The sequence below is a fragment of the Strongylocentrotus purpuratus genome, unplaced genomic scaffold, assembly GCF_000002235.5.
Source record: "Strongylocentrotus purpuratus isolate Spur 01 unplaced genomic scaffold, Spur_5.0 spur5_scaffold_7, whole genome shotgun sequence".
NCBI classification, from domain to species: Eukaryota; Metazoa; Echinodermata; class Echinoidea; order Camarodonta; family Strongylocentrotidae; genus Strongylocentrotus; species Strongylocentrotus purpuratus.
In genome coordinates this window covers 835,395-861,110 of record NW_022145613.1, presented here as the reverse complement: position 1 = coordinate 861,110, position 25,716 = coordinate 835,395, and the positions used below count along the sequence as shown (strand labels likewise).

General features: G+C 35.8%; 1 protein-coding gene across 2 annotated transcripts in view; it reads left to right on the top strand.

The window, feature by feature from the left end:
* The window catches only part of LOC115917904 (epsilon-sarcoglycan-like), a 72,999-nt gene that overhangs the window by 25,467 nt on the left and 21,816 nt on the right, over positions 1 to 25,716 (top strand). For both annotated transcript variants that reach the window (XM_030974248.1, XM_030974249.1), the window contains exons 2-7: positions 173 to 286; positions 2,537 to 2,685; positions 6,581 to 6,653; positions 8,287 to 8,491; positions 21,501 to 21,660; positions 22,206 to 22,402. In XM_030974248.1, the coding sequence (XP_030830108.1) occupies positions 173 to 286; positions 2,537 to 2,685; positions 6,581 to 6,653; positions 8,287 to 8,491; positions 21,501 to 21,660; positions 22,206 to 22,402 (898 nt within the window). The remainder of the gene's footprint in view (positions 1 to 172; positions 287 to 2,536; positions 2,686 to 6,580; positions 6,654 to 8,286; positions 8,492 to 21,500; positions 21,661 to 22,205; positions 22,403 to 25,716) is intronic.

The following is a 25,716-nucleotide window of genomic DNA, read 5'->3' as shown; positions in this document are numbered from 1 at the left end:
TCTCTCTCTCTGTCTGTCTGTCTCTATCTCTCCCTCTGTCTCTCTCTCTCTCTCTCTCTCTCTCTCTCTCTGTCTCTCCCTCTGTCTCTCTGTCTCTCCCTCTGTCTGTCTCTCACTCTGTCTTTGTTCATGATATAACTCTGTCTCTCTATGTTCTGCTTTTCTATAACAGGTATCTTCTTGGCCGTCCTTCACCCTCATCTTATCCAGGCACTCACCATCCTCTCGGGAGTCAACTTTCAACATCCTATCCTAAGGACAGACTACTTTGATGAGTACACACTTGGTTAGTACCTTGAGAACATTCATGTACTCACACATCAGAAGGGATCAAGATTAATCACAAAATCTGAGCTCACCTTTACATTTATCTAAATTTCTTCACATCTTTGGAACTCTATGATATAGTATACAAATATACAATACCTCTTGAGGGTCTAGCAAACACTATGAGCTAATGAAGAGGCATAAATAGTAACTTTCCCGAGAGCAAATTTATATCAAATTTACTATTTTGATATAGATTTACCTTGAGGAAAAAATCAATATTTATGCCTCTGAATGCTCATAGTTTGCTAGAGCCAAGAAAGACATACATGAAACTATACATGAGGGATATAATAAACATTATAAATGTGTCTTGTGGTGTATGAGGAATAGGTATGATGCATCTTTTTCCGACCAAAGTTCTAAATATTGATGCAATAGTCTATTTGGAGTAACGTTGCACATTTTATGGGTGTACAGTGTAATGATACACATTTAAATACCTGTGATTTGTTTCAGTGACATAATGATTCTAATTGGTCAGAATTTATGTGGGCTTTCGCAATCAACCAATCAAACATATTATTAAGTTTCTTTATCAAAAACATCCAAAAACACCAAGGCAACCTTACAAGGGAGTGTAAAATATTTATTAACAGTTTAATGACATCATTGCTCATTTTTTAATGAGCTTGAACCACAAACCAATAAAATGTTTCCTATATCATGTTCAGAACTTACATAAGAGGTATTACCAAGTTAGCATTTTAAGGGAGTTTCTTGTATTTGTCATTAGATTTATGACTTCTTAAGCCCTGGGAATTGTGGCTGGTGTGGTGGGAAGCTCAGTGGCTAGTCAAGAAAATAAAAAAATTGGCAAACATTAGTGTGTCTTATTAGTCATAACTCATGTAATTACTGGTTTTATCTATTTATAGGCTGCCAAATTTATATTTGACACCTTGGTTTTGTTCCAAAGTTACATTTAATGTGTTTTGTCTGACCATTGTAACCCAAAGGTCTTGTATTTGGCATGCAAGGAGAAAGTTAATGAAACCTGTTAGAGTGTCAGTATTCATGTATCATTCAGTCTGCACTAAGACTGATTGATTGATTTTAGTTATCAAATATATAAACATTTAAATCTTGAAATAAGCAAGAAAAAGAGAAACCTTTATTACCTTGGCATGGATGACCCATGAAAGTTTATAAATAGTTAATTTAGCATAAACCAGGGGGTAGTTATGATTTTGTTTGTATATTTACTTAAATTTTAACATACCAAACAAAAAGGGGAGAATAACCAGGTAGTTAGCATTTGATCCTGAAAAAATTAGCCAACGACAAAACAATAATCATATTCTATCTTCACACAATCCCTGAGTATCAAAATTTTCTTTTTACTTTAGGGTGCGGTGTCCTTTTAAATTCACTGATATTTTGTGAGGAGCTGATCATATGAATTGTAAAGCACTTCCTTTCCTCAAGTGGTCAGCATCCTCAATCAATCATTTAATGCATTGACAGTCAGCTTTATAAAGAGAAAGGAAGGAATGATGATTTAACAGAGACGCAGATTCTCTTCAATATTATCATAAACTTTAATCACCTGCCCTAAATACTTCCTTCTCTCTTTTCTGTCTGCTGTAGATCAATAAACATTTGGAGGGGTGTGAAAAAGAAGAAAAAATTGCTCTAATGACTCTTCTTAGTGCATAAATGTATGCTTAGATGGTATTGATGCTGATAATATATTCTATATACTCATAAGATTTTTTTCTTTGTAAATAGTAATTAGTATGATGTCAAATTCTGAGAGTTTAATAGACTGATATGGAACCAAGGTTAATATCATGCTTCTTTCCATGTAGATACTTATTTTTGATTTACAAATGATTGTTATTGTCTGTTTCCACGTACATTAAGAACTTTTGAAATATTACACAAAATCTTTTTATTTCAAGAAAATTGAAAACTTAAATAGTTCAAGTTTGCATTGCTTTAATAGTAAAAAATGATCCATGAGTTTAGATTTTTGTTCATCTGACTCAGATTTATGTCTTAATGACTTAAAATCTTGTATGAGGCTATATAGAGCTTATTTAACATAGCAACATATAATAAATGAAAAATGGAATCTATCCTACTCTATCCTAAATCACCGGTGAATGAGTAGGATAACCACTAAGGGTTCGTGGAAGATAAATACAAGCATTTGAATACACTACTAAACTGGTCTATATATTTTTTTTTTCGTCTTTTTTCTCAGATTCTACTGATCCAATCATCTTTCGACCATCCCTGGTCAGTAAACCTAGTCTACCAAGCTGGCTGAAGTTTATCCAGCCAGCTGACCGCTCTGATGGGTACCTGTATGGAACACCTCAAGGGTCTAACATTGGACAATTTAATCTCGAGGTTTGTACAAATATGAGTTCCTTTCAGGACAATCATATAATATCTACTTTTATTTCTGTTTCATAAGAATATTCCAATTTTTCCATTAAGAATCACAGACTGGGGAATTTTTGAGAACTTACAATACTAAATTATGAGGCTTCCACTTTTTAAGAAATGTGATGTTGTTATAGCAAGTGAGAGTTGTCTAATTCTATGTGAATTACTTGTTCCCTTAGTCTTTATATTTGCAATCAACTCTAGAGTTCATTATTTTCTTTACCAGGTGTTTGGCCATACATTTGTTCTTGCTATGCCTTATTGATCTCCTTCATTTTACCTCTGATTTTCCATTAGTTTTAGACGCTGCAAATCTTTAGAATATCTAGGACTTTTGGAAGATGTAACGCATTAAGCTGACACAAGAATGATGTTCCTTACAATCTTCCATTTGCCTTATCTCTCTCTCTCTCTCTCTCTCTCTCTCTTCCTTACAATTTTCCTCCAATCTTCCTTTTTCCTTAACTCTCCCTCTCCCTCTCCCTCTCCCTCTCCCTCTCCCTCTCCCCCTCTTTCTCTCTCTCACTCTATCTCTCCCTCCCTCCCTGTCTATCTATCTATCTATCTATCTCACTCTTGGATCACATCAATAATTTCCCCTTTTTCAAAGGTCAGTCACCAAGTTTATCCTGGATATGTAGGAGGAATTTGATGGGCCTCTTTGAAAATTAGAAAATTAGAAAATAATATGTTCCAGACATTTGAGATTCTCTTATCACGTTATATTTTCACTTTTGGAAAACTTTCTCACTTTTTCTGTAATTAATGTAGGTCTTGAAGAGGGGAGGGTTTTAGGGATAATTCTATCGTTTCAATTACATACCGCTCTATATTTCTCTTTATTTTTTTTATCCACAGCTATGTATATTTAACTCTTCACTTATCTGTGTCTTTATCTTTCTATCCATTGGCATGTAAATAGATAAAAGTAGAATGGGATTGAATACAGCTGGATACATCTTTCTCTCTCATTCCATTCTATAATTCATTTTGCAAAAACATTTTCCTCTTCTCTGAAATTAATGATAGCTATCAATTTGTAATTTCATCAAAAACATAGTGGTACATTTTTTTCTTCTTTGAGCGTTTATAAACCATTGAATTCCCAGGGCTGTCTCAATTGCAGACCATGACATTTAATGTATGTCAATGGTTGAGATGATGATAAGAGTGGGAAGCTCTCTTCTTTCAACGTGTAAGGAAGCGTCAAAGGAAACGTCTTCCCCAAACGATTTCATAACGCATGTTCCCTGACCAAGAGGGTTTGATCTATGGGGAAACGAAGGGGAAAACCATGAGCTTGAGTGAATGCAGTTCAGCTAGGTAGGCAGAGGTGTGCCAGCCACTGGGGTTTATTTCATCAGAATTTGATAAAAATCAGAGATGTGGTTTAAAGCAGAACAAAATGTGATGAATTTCATGTAATCAAGAGGAAACAAGTAATTTTGGTAAATAATTTGCTGACTTATAACTTCAGTCAAATCAGTAAATTATCTTTCTGGTATATGACTCTGTGTTTCATTTTCAATGTCCTGTTTCTGTTTCTATTCGGTGAGATGGAGACATAACTTCTTTTTTTTTACAGCAAGATGTTTTTACTTAGTATCCTTCCATGTTTTTTGGTCGTCCATGTTGTCTAGGCAGTTTCTATTACAAACAATTATCATTTACAAGTTGTGTGTAAACCAGTGATGCTATTTATACTGATTTTAAAAATGTCATACTTATAATTGTGCAGAATATTAATATTTTCATGGGAATAACCTGCCATCCATGGGAATACTGACATATTTTGATAAAGTTGGTAGCTGTTAACAAATGATTGACAACATTTGAAAACCATTGCTGTTGGCTAAGAATGATGTAAATGACAGTGATATCAAATATTCATTTCATTAGAAAAACAATTCAACTAAAATTCAACTGAAAATATGGGTAAGGTTTGAACTTGTACTCTTTAATTTTTATTGCTCTAATCTTCAGGCCTGATAGATGACTGATTTAAATTGGTTTCCCAATTTTTTTATTATTCTTTCCCCTGTTTTTTCTTAATTATTTTTTGCCCCAAATTTTGTTTCTTTCCGATTTTTATTCATACTTTTTTCCTCCCGATTTTACCCCTTTTTCCACATTTCCCCTATTTTTCCTATTTGTTCCCAATTTTCCTTACTCAAAAGGGGGGAATGTTGTTAGATGCCTCCCCCCCCCCCCCCAAATCCTTTTTCCTTTTTTTTTAATCAAGGGGGGGGGGGGGGATAGGGTTAGGGGTGGTTCCTTTTCTTTAGTGCTCACTATCACCCCTGAATCTTGTCCGTGAGTTAAGAGTCAAAAGGATGATAAGTACATACAAATATATGACGTGATATCTTTCTAGCTCTCAGCAGTTATTAACCTTTTTGCCTGGTGCCCCCTCCAGATCTGTTTTATTTTCCTGAAGATGGGTTGATTTGTAAGATGAATAGGGAGGAATTTGTTTGACGTGTTGCAGTCTGCATGGAAATTGGATTTAGAATCTGTATTTATTCAGCCATCCCGTACGCTGATAGATAGCTGTCTTGATCTATTCAGGATGTCTGCATAGCTTCTTCTTTCTAGCCAACTTCAGAAATAAAAAAGGGTTTTTACAAAGTGTGAGGTTTTAAAGTTATGATTTTAGTGAATGGCTTATATTATATCATTATCATAGAATAGTTTATTGCTTCAAATAGTAAATGTGCAAATTGTTTGGAACAATTTGAACATATAATCTAAGAAATTTTCTGTTCTTATTACAGAATTATTTAGTCTATATTAATGACTTCCTAAATTTTCCGTATTCTGTACTCTGAATATGTTTTATGAAAAAATGTTAATATCTGTGACATACATGAAATGAAACTAAAGAACATGAGTTTTGAAAATCAAAAACATGTTTTTGAGTTCACAGCCCCCCCCCCCCCCCTCCCCCAAGATACCACATATATCTCTATACTTTGAGTCTTTAAATGTCTATCTACAAGTATGAATAGATGAAAAACTTAAATGTAAGTATGTATTCAGGTTTGGGGTATTTTTATTTATTTTGATCAGCCGTAAAACAGCAATATTGTACAGAATTTTACAGACTAGTGCTTTTTAAATTCCATGGAAACCTATAAAAACAGGGCCCTTTTAGGAGACCAATATAGGATCTGGACTCTGGAGTACATCTCTTATGCATCTTCCAATGACTAACGTTAAGAACTAGTTGATGATCCATTAAGTGTCTTGAATTACTTGGCCACAAGATGGAAATTGTTTCCGTCATTTGACCTACTTCCAGAAGAAAAGAAGACGAGTTTGAAGTGATCTCATTTGCAGTCTGATTGTGTAGGAGTGTATCATAGGAAATAAGATGTGATGAAGATCACTTCAGGCTGCTCCTTTGGAAATGCCTCAAGTTATCTATCAAATTACCCAATTTATCTCATTTTCCTTCTCTATTTTCATGCCCCCTATACAAAGTTGCCACAGGCATTATTTTTATCTTGATCTCTTCCCATTTTTATTTAGTATATGGTTTTTAAAGTGTGTCATCATCCAGGGTAAGATTTTTTAGAATATTTGTTCATTTTGATATTCAACATATTTTTTCTTTCTCCTTGTTAGTGTCAGGAATAATCCTGTAATTCTATCTATTGCAGTTGTCTTGTCATCTGCTGAGAGTCAGAAGGGTGTTATAATACAGTTTAAAATACATTAGTTCTTACCCTTCTGGTTGTTGTCCAGAGACAATATTACTTGTGAAGGGTATATACATGTGGAAGTTGTTAAAAGAATAATCAATAATTTTTGTTATGTACTTGATCATTGTAAATCTATCTATTGTTTGTTTCAGATCATAGGACTCAACTCCAGAACGTATGAGAGCGCAAGAAAACTTGTTCCGATGACTGTAGAAGAAAATACAGGTTTGTATGGTTTTTCCTTTCTATCTCTCCTTCTGCTTGTCTCCGTCTCAAGGGCACTTGATTTTATGTTTGTTGATATTCACCTTCTATTTATCTTTCTTTTTCTTTTTAGAAACTTGTGCCTTTTTAATTTCATCTATCTCTTTTTCCCACTTTTTCAAAGCCCTTATTTCCTCCAATTTCTCCTCTAATAATAATAATAATAATATATAACATTTATTAGGCGCTTAATACAGGTGTTTCTAAGCGCACCATTGTCTTGACTTAAAATTACCAACTAAAACTTGTAATAAACACAAAAAATATAAATATGTTCTTTATTCAATAAATCAAGCATATATAGTAACAAAAATAAAAATGAGAACAAACATAAGGTCAAACAAACATCTCCGTTTGTTTTCCTTAGATATTTTAATTCCCCTATTCTCTAGTCTGTATACTGTATCCTTCTTTCTCTTTACTATTCTATTTCTGTGAATCAGAGTTGATTTTGTTACTGTTCTTCAGTTTGCAATGGGGGGAGAAAACTTAGAATGGATCTTGTTTCATTATTGCCTGTGGAAAATATCCAATATCAAATCAAGAATCATAGTTTTAAAACTTTTGGCAAGGATTCCTCTATTTTGATCTAACTCCATTTGACTGAGAATGAAATCATCTGGGTGTATGTATGATATATGATTCATAGGGATACCAATCCCACCTTTATCAGAACTCAAGGTACTAGTTCCTTTGGGGCAAAGGGAGGGGATTCAGTGTACAAGTGTATTTTTGATGTGTTGAGTGAATAAAGCAAAAAGTCATATCTTTTTGTTTTCATTTTTGTAGTATTTGAAGCAGCAACAAACATATACATTACAGGAACTTCAGTCCATTGGAATAGAATACTTTTTCAAAGCTATAGTTTTTCATTATATTCATGTTGACAAATGTATTGTATCACTCTTTTGCTCTTTTTTGTATACAGTATTTAACTTTCATTGTGTTTCTTGAAACTTTAAAATACATTGTGTATCTTTATTCAGCCAATATGAAAAGGATATAATGAATCATTTCCTCCCTGTTAATTGGAACTTGTAAGTATTATTGGCTTTCATAGCTAGTTGAAAGGAAATCATGCTCAAAAATGGTATTTTAAGATCAAGATAAGGAAATTATATAAGTGAAAACACAGGTGTGTAAAACTATGAAACATTTGTACATGATACACAAATGCAACATCTCTTCTCCACATAGTTCTCACCATTTTAATGTACTACTATTTTAAATATGTCAATTTGTGTATCATAAATACATCCTTTTGGAGGGGGGGGGTGTCTTCACAAAGAATAACTGCTCTGACTGAAATGTTGAAAGTCAGAAGAAGATTATCGCTATTTAAATCATAGAATATAACAAACTGGCAGGGATAATCCTGTTCCTAATATTATTTTAATGTTTTAGTCCTATATGTACTTAAATTTTGTAATATTCTTGAGTTCTAAACGACAGTCAGTTTATAAACTGACCTTAAATTTGTTTTTCATTTTGAGATCCATGCTGAGTATAGCAAGAAATTCATTCTGTTTCTCTCCATTGCCCATCACTGATGGAAGGTACCAATATAACCATGTCATTTACTCCCTACTCTCAGGTTCCTCTTCTAAGTACCAGGCAGATTTCTTCATCACCAACCTGAACCTAGCCGACATTCTAGACACTGAGAAACAAGATGACTTCAGGTCAGGGGTCAATGCATTCTGGGGTCAAGGGTCACAGGTCACCATTCAGTCGCTGACCTCCGCGCAGGACCTAGGACTAAGAGTACCACTCAATCCGCAGCCGGACCAGAAGTATGGGTAAATAGTCTGATTATTTAACAGACTGATGTCTGCTCGTAGTAGGTAGATATGGTTAAACCTGTATGTAAAGATCTCTCAAGGGAGGCCCAAAAAGTGATCTTTATAGGCCGATGGTCTTTATGTACAGGTATCAATAAGAAACCGTATTCAGGGAAACAAAAAATTTGGTCTTTATAGACGGTTGGTCTTTCTGTGCAAGTGGTCACTAAAGCAGGTTTGATTATACATGTATCATCTTGTGAGAGCAAGAAGTATGTCACTTTGCAGAGAGTTGTCATCCTTCTGGACCTCTTCAGATGATGTAGTATGGGTTGGAACAGTTTAAAGACATTCCCACTGCTTCTCTCCACCAAGGTGTTAAATGGGTACCTGGTAGGATGGGAAAGTCATATTAGTTTGCTCAGAATATGTTGAGCTTCTATAAAAAGGTGCCCGCTGAAATGCTTCCCAAGTAGTGGAGAAGGTGCACACATTGTATTTGGCCAAGCCTAAATCTGATGACTGGTGTGATAATATATCTGTAGATGTTACCGGTGTATAACTCAGATCATCATCATTATCTTTATTTGAATAGACTAGATGGACATGCATGTACTGTATCATGATATTGATCAAGGTGAGATTGTTTTGAAATAGGAAGGTTGATGATAACAATAACAAAGTCATTATATAGTGCTCTATATTAAACTGTTTCACAGAGTTCAAACAATTTAACATACAAGTAGCAAAATTTAATGATAACAAATGAATAGAAAAGTTTTTAGAGCCTTCTTAAAAAAACATCTAATGAAGGAGACAAGCGGACCTCATGGTCGTGGTTGCAGAGGCTTGATAAGCATTATCACCAGTAACTTTGCTGTTTGTTCTGGGCATATGGGGTATGGGGCAGCCTGAACTTGAAAGGAGGCCGGGTCTTGCAGAACTGAGATAGGTGGGAGCTTTACCTTGGAGACACTTGTATATACACTATGAGTTGTCTAATTGGCAGCCAATGCAATTGCTTCAGCAAAGGAGTGAAATGGTTCAAATTCATATCAACCAAGAGAAACCTCATTGAAACGATTTGGCTTTTGCTATTCTCAAACGAATATAAGCTGTTTTGTACAAAGGCCTTTTCTTCTTCAACACTTTTAATTGTTCCAGTTTATTGAACGCCCGCTGATCATACGTTACAGGTTTCCTGTGAGATTGTCGGCTGAGTTCAAGATTGGTGCTACAGTGCTATATCTGATTTCTCACCACCGAGTCACATCTGGACAGACACACAATTGTATGGTAGTGCACAAGAGACATGGATAAACAATGACATCATTTTCCTTATCTTAACCAAGGATTTCTTTAATTTCTTTTATTTCAAGAAAAGTCATGTGATGTATCTAGAGGAACTCACCTATTGGCTCTAGACCAACTATTTCTTTGTCTGCACCACAAACATTGGGAGGCTTAGCAAGATAAACGGAAGGGGAATACTTCTTGATACTTCACCAGATGTTGTCTGTAGAGCTCTGGTTGCTTGGGGGAAACTCTTCAGTTCTACATCCTATTTCAGTTGCACACCTGAACTATTCTTCAAGGATTTCTGTTTCCTGCCCTACTTCGTCTCTCATGCTACCTTCCTCTTTAACCTCACAGTTCTCACAATATCCATGTATGCCTCTGATATTCTCTCTTTGAAGACGGCTGTCCAGAGCATGCTGACCAGTACAGAGAAGGGTCCTTTTCTAAATCTTGTTCACGGAAGAACGTCTGTAGGGGTACCAAGTTGTTACATCATAGTTTGGAGACAAAAAAAATGAATAATTGAGGTACACCAATTAGGAGTATTCATTATTCAAATGGAAAAAATTTCGTTAGATTACTCATAGCTTTAGTTGTGCTGAAAGGGAGCATGACAGATAGAAACTTTAAAAAAATTATCAAATTATGTCTTAAATATGTGTTATTATAAATGTTTCTATTCCTGTGGTCATACAGAAAGAAGAATAGGCAATTTATAATAACAATAGCTGCATCTATGCTGTGCACGTATCTATCCCAGGGGATGTTCAAGGCACCTACAACGTATTATTACCCGTATCAGACATCTGAGCTGGTCATTTACAAAACCGTATTGCCCTAGTTTTCACTAGCAGTGGGAACGGAGGGGTATATTCTTTGTATTTTCCTTGGTCTCCCTGCGCGTATTGACTTTGCGTGTAGAGACGAGTGAAAATATACCTTGGTATTTTCCACGGTCTCGCATCCAGGCATCTCTTATTGACCGCGCCATATTGTTTCATTTTCATTGCGCATCTATTATGCGTACGAGAACCTACACACTTTGCGCGCACTCTATTGTGACGTAATAATCACACCAAATGCACACTGTTTGCAGTGTATCCAAAATTTTGTCAAGCACTGGATGCACAGTGCTGGTTTGACAAAGTTTGTTCAGTTCTTGAGATTGTCATGGTGGATTTCTGTATTTGCTCTAGATGTCTGATTTGGATAACAATAAAAATAATGACTGGCTTTACTTTCGGGGGATATCAGAAATATTGACCGCGCTAAGACCATATTGCCCTCGTCTTTCGACTCGGGGCAATATGATCTGAGCTTGGTCAATATATCTGATATACCCCTCAAGGCCAGTCAATATTATATAATTATTAACCGTATCAGACATCTGAGCAGGGCAATTTTTAAATGGTATTGCCCTCAAGGTTTTGATGGATAAGTCAACAAAATTACAATAAGTTAGTCCGCGCAGAAAAGTCAATGGGATTTTGTGTGTAATTTGGCGGGCAATATAGGTTATATAGAAAACCAATGCGCAAATATTTTACCCCGCTCAGAAGAGTCAATGGGATTTGTGTGTAATTTGGCGGGCAATATAGGTTATACAGTAAGTCAATGGACAAATATTTTAGCCCGCTCTGAAAAGTCAATGGCAAAATGCGTGTTAAACTAGTGCGCAATAATGTAGTGCCAGTTGTAATTTACATCGCGCATCAGCTATTGTAATTTACATCGCGCATCGTGTATTAGAAAATGCGCACTTTGCGCGAACTCCATTGTGACGTAACAATCACACCCTAGGCAAACTCTTTGCAGTGTATCGAAAATCTGTCAAACACTGGATGAACAGTGCTGGTTTGACAATGTTTTTGCAACTTCTAATGCTAGGAAACCCTGTGTAGCCTACATAATTTAAGAGTATAAGATAGTAAGAGTTTCTTGTTTGCTCTAGATGTCTGATGTGGTTAATAATAGTAATATTGACTGCCTAATTCAGGGCAATACGACTTGTCATATATCACCCTCACCTTCGGTTCGGGCGATATATGTCGTATTGCCCAGAAGGCAGTCAATATTACTTAAATATATTACCTAAGACACTCAGAGCATTTCAGGTATAGGTACCCATTCACTACTCATGGGTGGAGAGAGGCAAATGTAGATTAATGTCCTGCCATAGAACATTAGTGCCGTGGCAGGACTCAAACCACAAACCATGTGATCCACAGTTGTGTGGCATATCCTCTAGACCATGACAACACAGATACAAATAAAAAAGATTGTTTCAATACTGTGTATCATCATCATCATCATTGTCGTCGTCGTCATCGTCATCATCATACGATAGTGACTGAAGAAATATGGATAGGATAAAGAAGAAGGGAATGGCCATGCAGGAAGGAGACTCAGCGCATATAAACACTGGCCAATAGTATAGCTATAGGATATGGTGAATATACATATAACTAGATGTATAGCCATGCAGGTGGGAGCCGTGATTATAAACAGTGACCAAATGGGTCAAGATTTTTAGATATGAACCTATACCTGTGTCCATACCATGAAGGAAGGATACTAAAATATTAACTGACCAAACAAAGTCAGAAGGTATATGCGTGAACATATCCCTTTGACCATACAGGAAGGAGACTGTATGGTCACAGACTGACCACACTAATCAAACTCTACAAAGAAGAATAGGAACATAATTATTATACTCATACTCTTTAACAAGGAGACCAGGGGGGTGATTCATAAAGCTGTTCGTAAGTTATGCACGACTTTACGCACGACTGGTGATATGTTCTTGTGCTACATGTAAATGATTGAGAATCTGATTAGCACCCAAGAACATGTTCCAGTCGTGCGTAAAGTCGTGCGTAACTTACGAACAGCTTTATGAAACACCCCCCAGAATGTAAGCAGCGACAAAATAAATCATGCCGTGTAAACATAACTCTGTGACTACTGTAAAAATAGAAGCTTTTATGACATGAAGCCTTAACAAATTGTAAATTAAAGCTATTTCTATGGCAAGAAACTTCGTTATTTGCCCAAATTAAGTGTTATACAATGTATCAGTTGTGATTCCTTTTTTTTTTAGCATGAAATTGACACATATAAGCAAACTAGTGAAATTCACAAAGTTTTCATGCACAAAAGAGTGTCTTTAATGTATGCACTGAGGAGATGGGAATACTGACCGTACAAATGTCAAGAATACAAGGGTACCAGAATGTGAACAGTGACCAACAAATATAAATCTGAAGATATGAACACAACCCTGTGGCCAGGGAGGGGCTTGAATACATTCTGACCACATACTTACCAACATTGTATAAAATAGAATATGAACATAGCACTGTGACCCTACAGGAAGGAGACTGGGATATAAACAGTGACCAAACACTGCCACAGGTAAGCGTTCACATGTGGGTCATATTAACTCAAATACTGCCCAAAGGAAGTCAAGGTGTTAAAGGTAGACTGTTGTCATCTTTGCCTTAATCCTTTGATTTTCTCTCTCATTCAACCCATCTCTCTCTCTCTCCCATTTTATCTCTCCCACTCTCTCTCTCTCTCCCACCCTTTCTTTTTCTTTTTCTTTTTCTGCCTCTCTCTCTCTCTCTCTTCTCTCTTCTCTTCTCTTCTCTTCTCTTCTCTTCTCTTCTCTTCTCTTCTCTTCTCTTCTCTTCTCTTCTCTTCTCTTCTCTTCTCTTCTCTTCTCTTCTCTTCTTTCTCTTCTCTTCTCTTCTCTTCTCTTCTCTCATTCTCCCCTCCTTTGTCTCAGTAAGCTTCCAATGACCCCCCAAAAAACTTCTATTTTCTTATAGCAGTATCCCAGGACCCAGGATAATTTATATACGGAAGCTTTTATTGATTTCATTGTCTGTTTCTCAATCCTGATGAATTTCTAGAGGATACCAAGCACATGACTCTAGCTGAGCGGTATAGCTGATGCCTGTCATCATGATGTGTATTGTCTGCTTTTATGACCCCCTGGGGAATCCCCCTGGGGAATCTAACCCATGACCAGGTAGATCCAGTCTGCATGGTGCTAGATCAGTGCACTTGCCTTACAATGACCTTTCATTTGAAAGAAAGAATATCATAAATCATTATTAAACTATTGATTTTTAGTGCTGTAAAGCAAACAGTTGTAATCCGCTAGTGAAGATGATTCTTTGATATTGTAGTATTCCTGAAAGAAACAATTGTTTCTCATTAAAAACAATGGAGAAAGTTCAATTTGTGAAGTATACAAAAGTGTCATAGTTGAGTGGTTTAAACACTTGAGTTGAAATTCAGAGGTTGTGGTTCGATCCCCACTAGGGCACTAATGTCCTTTGGCAAGGCATTGATCTTTATTTGCCACACTCGACCCACGTGAGGTTAATGGGTACCTGGCAGGAATTAATACCTGAAATGCTGGAGCGCTGTAATGGTAGCTAGGCTAAAGCCAGGGTAATAATTAATGCGCCTTGGAATTGAATTTCTAGATAGACGGCGCTATAGAAATGCATATAATTATTATTAATTAATGTATATATTTAAGTTGCTTGCATACAAATTACTTTTATAGTCATTTATAACAATGGTGAAACTTGACTGTATGCAACCCTTTCATTTATAAACGTTATAGAGAGTCGTTAGATTTGCATATGTCTAGCATATGTAAGATACAGGAGACGCACAAGGAGACCTGCATACGTGTCCTGATTCAGACACGTAGTCATTCAGAGTGATACATTCAATTCTTCTTTTGAAAAGTACTTCCTTTTACTTGAAATAAATATGCTCCATATGGATAAATCTAAAATCAAATTATGTATTCATGGGAAACATCTTTTACTCATTTTCTTTTTGACAATAGGTTTAGTTGTTGAGGGTACGTTGTCATCATTCAATAGTCTGATTGAGTCCAATGAACATTGATAGATAGAAAGCTGAATCATATCTCAGTGGATAGGTGCTTCTCTATTAGCTCAAAATAAACATGAGTTTGAGATATGAGATCCGATTAGCGCTTGTGTAGAACCTGCTCAAGGTAGAAGCTCCCTGCTGTAGTTGGTGTGAGGTGAGCAGTCACATGAATAATTAGCTCAAGCTACAAGGTCATAGTCTGAATGAATTTTTGCAAGCAATGGCCTGCCTATTGTCCAAACTGCAGGCTATTTCACAAACAAGCCCTATGTTCCTTGAGATAATAACTCAAGCTTCATGTAAATGCAATGATGAATGAATCCGCTATTTGCATTTCCAATTCAGATTAGTTTAAGACTAGTTGTGATTGGGCTTAGATCAGAATGATACAGCAATCTTTCATGTAAACTCTGACTAGTGAAGACTGGTCTTACAGGCATGAACTGTAAGTTCAATATGTCCTTATATTTTGTTTGTTACTAACCAAGCGAGAAGCCTTCAGTTCAACCCTCTTCCTCGAGACTCCCTTGGGGTAATCACTCATTAACCAACCAAGATGGTTCTCTAGCTTAAGTTTGAGTTTTAGGAGATTCGTATGTGCCAAGAAAATCTTTGGAATATTCCTTAAATAATAGTCAATATTGCAGCAGTTTGCCTATACAGGAAAAAGACATTGTGCCAGGTTGTTGAATGCCCGCTAATCATAGTTTACCTTTTCTCCTGTGAGATTTTTTCCTAGTACAGTTCAATATTTAAAAAAAATTGTAGTAAGTGTTTTAGAAGATAATCAGAAGATCTGGGATGTATTTGTTACATCTCAATAAAAGGTCACTGTGAGACTTTAGAGTAAAAGGCACTTTGACCCCAAAAGATCACGTCTGACCCCTTGGATGGAAGGTTGCTATGGTGTCCTGGTGTAGATCGAGGAAGAGATTAGAAGCTGATGCACCTTACAGATTTATCAACCGTATTTTAGTTTACCCTACTGGGTCTTCATTGCATGTGGCAGGTTATTGTAAAAGTGAATGAAGGATTTTTTATTGTCTTTCTTCCAGAAAACTAAGTTCAAGAAGTTTTGTAATGTGATACAAGCTTGGTTAGTGACTAATTGCCTTCTAATCCAATGAACATTGATGTTTGCTGAATCACATCTCAGTGGAGTCCTGTCTAAGCATGAACGCTGAGAACATGACATCCCTTTGTTTATGTTTATTGCTAACGGAGTGAGAAGCACTCAGATCAACCCTTTTCCTGCAAACTCTCCAGGGAGCTGATCACTCATTAGCCAGTATTACACCATAGCTTCGTAGAACAGTAGTTTGTAAGTGTTTTGCCTGTATGACCTCCATCTGACATATTTTGTCAGTGCCTTAAACCACCAACCTGTCACTATTACTCCATTAGATTCACCTATACATGTATTGAAATGAATTACCCCTCCCACACACACACACACTCACACATACACAGCCAAAATGTCCATTAAGAAACATTTTGTAGAAGATTTCAAGATGCAGCAGTATACCATTGATTACTTCTTGGCATAGATATTTGTAGTAGTATTGCACTACTTTCTGGAAACTTTCTTATGGTGATTGTAGTGCAGACAGAATAGCTGGGAGATCATTGTGATAATGCATATTGTATCTAGGATATTTGAAGGGTCACCAAAAGGTCGACAAGGGTCTGCTAAGGCTACAAGATCAGGGCCCCCGTCTTACAAAGAGTTACGATCGATCCATATCAATCGCAAGTCCTCTAATCAATCGCAAGTTTGCAGTCTCCTATCTCTTATGTACATAGTTGCGATTAATATCAATTCTTTGTAAGATGGGCCCAGAAGTGGACAAATACATGTACAACATGGATATTCTGTGCTTCTACATTTAATATGGAGAATTAATGCACAAAATGTCACCAAAAGTCTTCACCCCAAAATCATGAAGTTCTTGAACTTCTGTCGTCCAGATGTGTATCCAGACTGATTGATTAGTAATCCAATGATCATTGATGTTTGCTGTATCACATATCAGAGGAAGTATAGGAACATTCATCACCGACCCTGAGAGAAGTCCTCCGTTCAACCCTGTTCCTTGAAGCTCTCTAGGGATGTCCACTCACTGCTATCTGAGTGCAGAACAATGGTACAGGAACTCCATGTGGCCGGGGCCTGGGAGTGTGAGGGGCTGGTCTTCCTGTCAAGCATTGTTCTTTTTCATTCCATGTAAACTCCTGATGAGCATCATGGTGTGGGAATGTCAAGGAGGTGTGGGATTTTGAAGCAAGTTAGGAGAAACAGATGATGTATTCCCAGGAATGCTTGACGTATTAAATGTGTGAAAGATGAAATTTGGTTTAACCCTTCCAGTGCCTTCCAACTACCAATACCAAAATTCTCATATTGTACAATATTCTCATAATTGTTTTATTCAATATAAGATAAACTGCATTAGCAAAAAAAAATAGATTGTGCAGCTACATGTATAATGTGAGATGTTTGAATGATTGATAACATTATGGCTCTTTTCAAACAAAACTCTTGTTTTTAGTGAGTGGTAAAATGCATCAATAACTTTTAAAACAAACATTTATCTTTCAACTTTAAGATATTGACCCGAAATAACAATACGCACCATTGTTCAGGGCCTTCCGTACAATATTATATTTACATGTAGTCCCGCTATAAGAGTGTTGTAAAATATATCAAGAACTTTAAAAAGAAATGAATCATTGCTCCAAGGAAAGTATCATGACGTAAGATGACTGTGCAATGTCTGAAATAACTATGAGGGGTTAGTCCAAGACTCCACCCAACATGAGAGATGTTCTGATGTGTCATCTTCATGGTGGTCCGTAATAAGACGTAGATCAATCCCATCATGCATCATGGACTCGGGAGGAGTCTCCTAATTACAGATTGTGCTTTGAGTGACAAATTATTTGCTGTTCCAGACTACATGTATCTGTATGATGGTCAGAAACTGTCCAAGGACTCGGGCAAGAAACTTTTCCAAGTTTGATTTTGTAAGACAGTATGAACATTTAAGGTCACTCAAATCTTAATGATATTCAACTCTTTTGAGATGATTACTTCTTTTCTTGCTTTTTTCCCCAAAATTTCTATAAATGTAAATGTCTTGTTTGAATACCAACACTCCTTGCATTTCAGTTGTAACACAAACTAGCAAATATCTTCTGGGGTATATCTCCAAAGCTATGAGGTAATGGTATATCTCTGATTAGACAATATTCCCTAGAATCAGAAAAGGTACTGGGTGATGTTCTAGGTAAAGACATACATGATGCCACAAACTCCAAACATACTCAAACAAACTCAGTAACAAGGCACTACTGTATAGAGAGCAGAGAGTGAGATTGCTCTATTAGTTTGGATGTTAAGAGGAGATGAGAGAAAGCAAGTGGTCCAAGAAGATAAGGAGCAAGGCTTGGTAACATGTGGAGCATAGTGAGAGAGAATACCCTTGATGTGTTCTAGATTGCTGATTAGCATCGGCATGTTCACACTTAGTGTGAAGTGGGCCAAGAAGATAAGGAGCAAGGGGTGGAGCATAGAGAGAGAGAATACCCTTGATATGTTCTAGATTGCTGATTAGCGACGGCATGTTCACACTTACTGTGTTATCAGTCTAGAAAATAGGGACAAAATGCTTGACTATCCACACAAGATGTATGTGTCTTTGACAGTGCCAAACAGTCTGGTTACATACCAATGACAATGATTGGCTGTAGAAAATTCCACCTCCAAGGTAGGAATAACTTGCAACAAATTTTGAGGATGGTTCCGTATTAAATCGTGTGAGATGTTTTCATGAACTGTGTGTCTCAGTTTTATACTTGTATAAGGCCAGACTCATATTTATCTCATTTACAAGAGGAAGAGAGTGCGTGAGGCTCTCCTTGACCATCTATCTTTGACCATGTCATGGGTTCAGTAATCCACCTGTTATAAATATCTAATTGTACGAGTACATCACTCAGAAGAGATTGATGAAAGCAATATGATTTTGAAATAAAACCCTTCCCCTTCTAAATTCATACTGACTTTCTCACATATCTCTATAATTACACTTGTACGATGCATTTATTGGCTATGAATGTCCCAGAGATGACTAACGTAAACTAAAGATTTATTTTCTGCTTTACCCGCAGGTATTCCATGATCTATTACTTTTAATGATCGGCACACAGGAAACAATGAAAGCAAAAGGATACCCTTCTGAAAGCAATGGTTTCGATAAGGAAACCAACCTTCAGTTTCATGGATATTTAAACTTACTTCATCTAACATCCCATGCTACAAACACTTAATTTGTTGTAATTTCCATTTCACCTCAGAACTTTAACCTCCTGTTCCTTGACCCTAAACCAAACCAAACCAAACCAAGCTTTTCCTGTGAGTAGTGTAGAGGAATGCAAGGAGCTGCATTACAAATTATTAGGATATATCCTTATCAAATGTGTGTGAATATGATATACTTTCAAGAACTGTGTGTCTCAGTTTTATACTTGTATAAGGCCAGACTCATACTCATCTCATTTACAAGAGGAAGAGAGTTCGTAGGGGTTCTCCTTGACCATCTATCTTTGAACATGTCATGGGTTCAGTAATCCACCTGTTATGGGTTCAGTAATCCACCTGTTATAAATATCTAATTGTACGAGTGCATCACTCAGAAGGTATTGGTGAAAGCAATCTGACTATGAATAAAACCCTTCCCCTTCTAAATCCCAAGCCAGATTGACTTTCTCTTTATATCTCTTTAATTACACTTGTAAGATGCGTTTATTGGCTAAGAATTTCCCAGAGATGACTAAAGTAAACTCAAGGTTTATTTTCTGCTTTATATACCCGCAGGTATTCCATAATCTATTACTTTTAATGATCGGCACACAGGAAACAATGAAAGCAAAAGGATACCCTTTTGAAAGCAATAGTTTCGATAAGGAAACCAACCTTCAGTTTCATGGATATTTAAACTTACTTCATCTAACATCCCATGCTCCAAACACTTAATTTGTTGTAATTTCCATTTCACCTCAGAACTTTTTAAAAAGCGGTAAAACTTCACTTTCAAAGTCAAGTCAAGGTGCTTCAACCTCCTGTTTCTTGACCCTAAACCAAACCAAACCAAACCCAGCTTTTCCTGTGAGTATTGTAGAGGAAGGCAAGAAGCTGCGTTACATCTACAAATAGAGCATCATAGATATGCTTTCATGGACATTTAAACTATGATTACTTATTAGACATTATGTGTTTTATTGTCTAGATTTAGAAAAAAGGAAGTTACCAACCTGGGCTTGTGTCATGCCTCACACACCCAAAATCAACCACAGAAGAGTTCTTAGTAAGAGGTGTTACAAGGGAGGGTTATGTAGTTTTGAGTAAACATAGAGCTCTGTGAGACGACTGAGTTCAGCTAGGGTTGCCAATATGATTGATTTTATGGCATCCACCTTTGATTCCATGACCATGTCAGTTTCCTGTCTTGCTCGCTGGCTTTCTTAATGGAACATTTACATTTGATCATAAATCAGGAATTCTGCAAGATTTTCTTTTCTTTTATGTTGTTGCATCTTCAAAGTATTTTTTTTTAATCTTCTGATTTTAAGGTGATCACCGGTATATAGTTCGATATGGAAGATTTTGACATTGAAACTGACATAAAGTATCCATTTTCCAATGGAAAATCGTTTTTCACTGCATGAATTTTACAAATAATGAATTTATAAATTTAGTCAGCTGTATATTGTTTTTATACTTCAAAACATGTATGAGATCAAAATAAATAATGTTTGGCTAAGGTACATTATATGCCCTCTGACCCTACAATATGTACCGTATTTGGATGTTAATCTTTTATGCAAGTACTATCTTTAATACTAAGATTTGTATGGACTGATAAAGAAATGTTCACAACTAGTCATGAGTTATGAAACTACATTTATTTATTGTATTGATCTCTTATCGTCTCAAGCGAAAGAGAGATGGACAAGGTATTTCCTGTTCAAGTTAATCCAAATTTATTATCTTTTAAACCTCTTATCCTCGTTGAACTGCATGAATAGAGGAAATAATAACTATCTTTCCGGGATGATAATTGAAACAATCTGTTCATGTTTCAGAGCCGTTTTTATCAACATACAAGCTAACGATATTCTAGTCTGATAGAGATAGCTGAAATGGTCAGCTAGGTTCAGCCACAAGTGATTGAACTTTGGCTAGTTTCACAAAGGAACTCATCATGCCTTTGTAGTAATGAGTGGAAATAGAACAAATTAGCGCATCCCCCATGGCTACAGATCTAGCCAGTGCAGATGTGTTCTGAGAATTCATGCTATTTAACTTGTCAAAATGTGGTCAATTATTGGTTGTTTAACAGGCTATGAAGCAACGCCAAGGCTAGTTGTTGACTTGTTTCACTGACACTTGCATTTCCTTTTCCCTGTGTGCTTCATCTCACACCTTGTAGAGAGATAAGATCCCTCTTTGAGTTGAGTGCTTCTGAGGAAGATTGCTACAAGTTATACAATATTCAGGAGAAAGAGATATATGCTATAGCACAATCTTTTATTTTGCAATTCACAATGAGAACTTTTAAATAGAATATTCATAGGAAATAATTTTCTTATTACCAACACACAATGAAATGATAAATTTTCTTGCAGGATGACACTATACATGTACTTGCATATATTGCATTGGTTTGTTATCATGCTCCATGAATACTTAAAGATAATTATATGCATAGTTTTTTTTGCAATCTCTGTTTATGCTAATATACAGGGTAAGAATCACCATTGGTGCGCGACAAGAATCAGAGACTCTAGCCAAGGTGATATCAGATGCTGTCGGTCCCTGCCAGCAAGATAGTACATACACCCCTACTGACATCAATGGATTCTTCCAGCCTGCATTTACTATTGACTGGTGCAATGTTTCCATGGTAATGCTAATACATTTATTTATTTAATTTATCATCTCAAAAGAATTTCCAAGTGTTGTTTAAGTTTATTGAAAATGTATGTAATGCATTTTCTTCCAAGATCGTTTTGGCATGAAAAACTGAAGATGGTTAACAAGATAAGCATTTTTACTGGTCTTAATAGACCCAAAGTAATTGGCTAGAGAATTAAGCTACGTGTAAGCTTAGTATATCGAGAATATCCTTGTTTTAATTGAGTTGCTGTAACTTTCATTTATCAAGCATTATTTGTAAGGACATTTCTTTTATTGATGATCTATGTTTTTTTGCTTGATTTTAGAAGATCAGACGTCTCTGTTTTTGAGAAGTTTGCAAAGCATTCCTGGCAACTTTTTCGTAGCTTTTAAGACACTTGTAGTTAATTGTCCCTGTAATAGAAGACAATAGAATTATTGTTAAATGTACTTTGATCTTGGGGGATATTTTTAAATAATCCTGATTGTAATAACTCCACCATTTCCTGACATATCTATCATACTCTAATTCTTTTCTATTTTCAATAAAAGATGGAAGTAAGTCCAACCCAGCTCCAGAACGAGTCGACTCCTGTCTTCTTAGGAGGGATGTATGAACCCCCTATCATGCAAGTGGAAGATTCCGATCGTTTCCTTGAGTTCCTACTACTGGTAGTGGTTCCCTGTGCTATCATGTTCTGTTCCATTCTGGTTTTAGGGTACCTGATGTGCTGCGGGCGGAGTGGACGGTAAGATAATATCTTGTCTGACAATTGTTATGTTCACTTTGTGTAAAGCTCTTTTTCTCTTCTGGTTTGAAAAAAAATAGGTTCAGTTTGTTTGTTGTAGCTTATGTTTCTTGTATGTTTTAATTTAATATCTGAAAGGAATGTAGTTTGAAGATATATTATCAAATATGAAAGTGAAAAATATTTCAAGTTTACATTAAAAGAAACGTGAAACATAAAAAAAGATATATCTCATTGAATAGGAGGACTGATATTCCAATTGAAAATATTGATTGCTCTGTGGATTGGATTGTCATTAGATTACCAAAGAGGTAATAACATTTGTGTGTGTGTGTGTGTGGGTTTGTTTGTGATTTTAGACAGATAACGTTACCCAAACCCTTGCTTCCTGGTCAAAAATAAATTTCATGATTGAAATCGGAGAAATAAATAGGAAAACTTAAGTAGACCATATGAAATAATCATCAAATGATTAGCGATCAAGTGTCCAGACATATATTTAGTTATACCTGTCAAAGTAAGCTATTTTGCCGTGCACCCCCTTTCTGCTTATCTTAAGATCAATATATATGATCAAGATATCTTATTCTTTATAAGGTCAAGATTTATAAGGTAAAGGCCTACTTGTAAATCTCTTTTCAATTTCTTTCCATTTTCAACCCTACTCAAGGGATTACTTTATCATTGAGTGATCCAAATTTATTTGGATGTTTTTATCAACACTGCCCTCAATCAGTGTCCACCTCCAGCCGGCCAGTTTAATAAGTGCATCTTAAGATTGATGTTACCATAGGAACAGCATCTAATTCAACCCTGATGAACTTTCCAATTGCCCACCTCTTTTCCTCCAATCCTGATTAGATGCATTGATTATGTCGATCTTTAATCCATGAGATTTATAAACACTTGATGTGGTTTGTGGAATGGTTGAACGAAGACCAGCCTCTTATCTGATTTATTATCGAGCTTTTATCATGAAAAAGCTTAAGAAATGAAGATTTGACTAAATCAAGACATCAATCTGTCTCTCCCTTGGTTTGAGGTGTTTCACATGACTGTGAGTTTAAGGGTGGTCCATGAAATATGATAATCCCACTTTCCTGAGCCTTCATCCTGTGGTAGGGTGATCAGCTCCCGATAGCCTCTCAGAAATAATTGAGGATTTAGATTGAAACGAGGCAAATCTCCTACTACTTTCCGCCTAAATATACGCCTTTGGTGTTTGCACTGCCATTTTTCATAAAGAGATGTTTTGAGGAATTCACCAACTTTCTTCTTGTTACTCAGGTTTTGACATTTCCTCATCAAAACTTAATCTTTTATCATGGTACCTGTCGTTATGATCATTTTTAATGGACAACATTTCTTGCATACCTTTCACTTTCGGTCTTAAACAATCCAACAAACAGAATCTGCTAGATTTAATGATCTAGATCTCCCTCATCAGGTAGCCAGGTGATAATCTTGACACAATTCATAGAGAAATTAAAGGAAGGTTGTAGCGGTAGTAAAGCCGGCTTCACAACATTTTCTGTATGCATATAGTCCTCTAAACAAAGGGTTATAATCAAGTATAGACATCAGTAATTATGGAAGCAATGTTAAGGAAAGACAGCTTTGAGGTATGAAAGTAAATTTTAAATAAAGAAAGTTTTTGATTATTGTATAATTTTTTATTCTTAAACAGTATAAACCAGAAATTATTCCAAATTCAATTTCATAGCTACTTTGATTTGATCACACAATAAATGAGAGCATCTAAGATTGCCTGCAACTATTTTTAATCCCTTGCTTCCTTCTGCATCCAGAGCAAGAATGATAGGTGAACAAGAAATGATGATAAGGTGAAAAGATTAGCTGCTCTAATCTAGCCCTATATCTCGTATTAATATTTTATCTTGCCCTTGTGATTCTCATATTACCACCCAAGGAGTTAAATATAATCAAACAGATTTCCATAGAAGAATAAAAGATGTGCTTGGCATTTATTACCGGTAATTGTCTGATCAGGATTCAGCAATACTGCAATTTGACTGTAACTAAGTGACCTTAACCCTACATTACATGTATTTATTTAGTTTTAGTCTTTTCTTGTGTTGTGTGCTTATATTGAGTAAAATTGTCTTGATTTAGTAAAGCTAATGTGATTAGAAGAAAACTATTATTGAAAGATCATGATGCCATATTAGTATTTTGTGAAAACATAGTATATATTGCAGATACAGAAAATTAAAAATAGGTGAAGGAAATTAAATGTTAGGTGTTGGGAGAACAGATTAACGTTTTTAAGAATAGGTCTTTGTTGAGATCCATTTTGTTCAAAAGAGTTCTCATAGAACCATGAACATCATGCATCAAGAACAAAATAAGAATCAGAACAGAAACCGAATTTTCAATACCATAAATAGTTTTATTTGTATTTAACACTTCTAATTGTTTTAGCCCTCCGGTATTACATTTCTTGATAAGAAGTCCTTGAGAAATTATTTAATTTATGACAATTAAGCAGATTTCCTTCAGAATATCCCTCGTGTGAAATATCGCAAGTTTGAGCTAATCTCTAGCTAGCAAACCTGTCTACATTTCTCTTTCTATTTCCTCTATTTCCTTTCAGACCATTTACATTTTTATATGGTTCCCTCATGGATTTGTTTATTTACATCTTTATGATTTTTTAGAGAGTAATTTATTTGTTCTTTGACATGCATTATTTGCTGTCTGTATCACTTTTCATGTCATTCTTAATTGATTTCCTCTCATATTCTTTCTTCCTCTCTCTCTCTCTCTCTCTCTCTCTCTCCCTCTCTCTCTCCCCCTCTCTCTCTGTCTCTTAGTTCATTTACTTCATTTGATAACCATATTTCTTATCAACCAGCAATCTCTCAATACATTCAAACAATATCGCAAAACTCACCTTTTCTGTTCAAAACGTAATTTTAAAGTGCATTTGAAAATGTATATGGAAAATATGCTATGTAAATACAATAGTAGAACTAGTAGTAGTATCTATCTTTCTTCTTCTTTATTTCTATCATTATAAACTGATCATGACCACACAAAAAAATGTACTAATACTTGTGACACATTTAAATGGGTTAACAAGCAAAATGAGAGTCTGTCAGATTAGTGATTGCCAAATGGCATTTGACAGATCACATGACATCAGTGTTTTAATGTGTTCACCATTTTCAGTTTTATTCAATCTACATTTCCAACAGGTATCATCTGAAATTTGTAACCATAAATATTAAATAGATTAATATAATCTTGCTTTTAAAGGAAGACTTGGAGTACAGATATAAATTTATTGCATT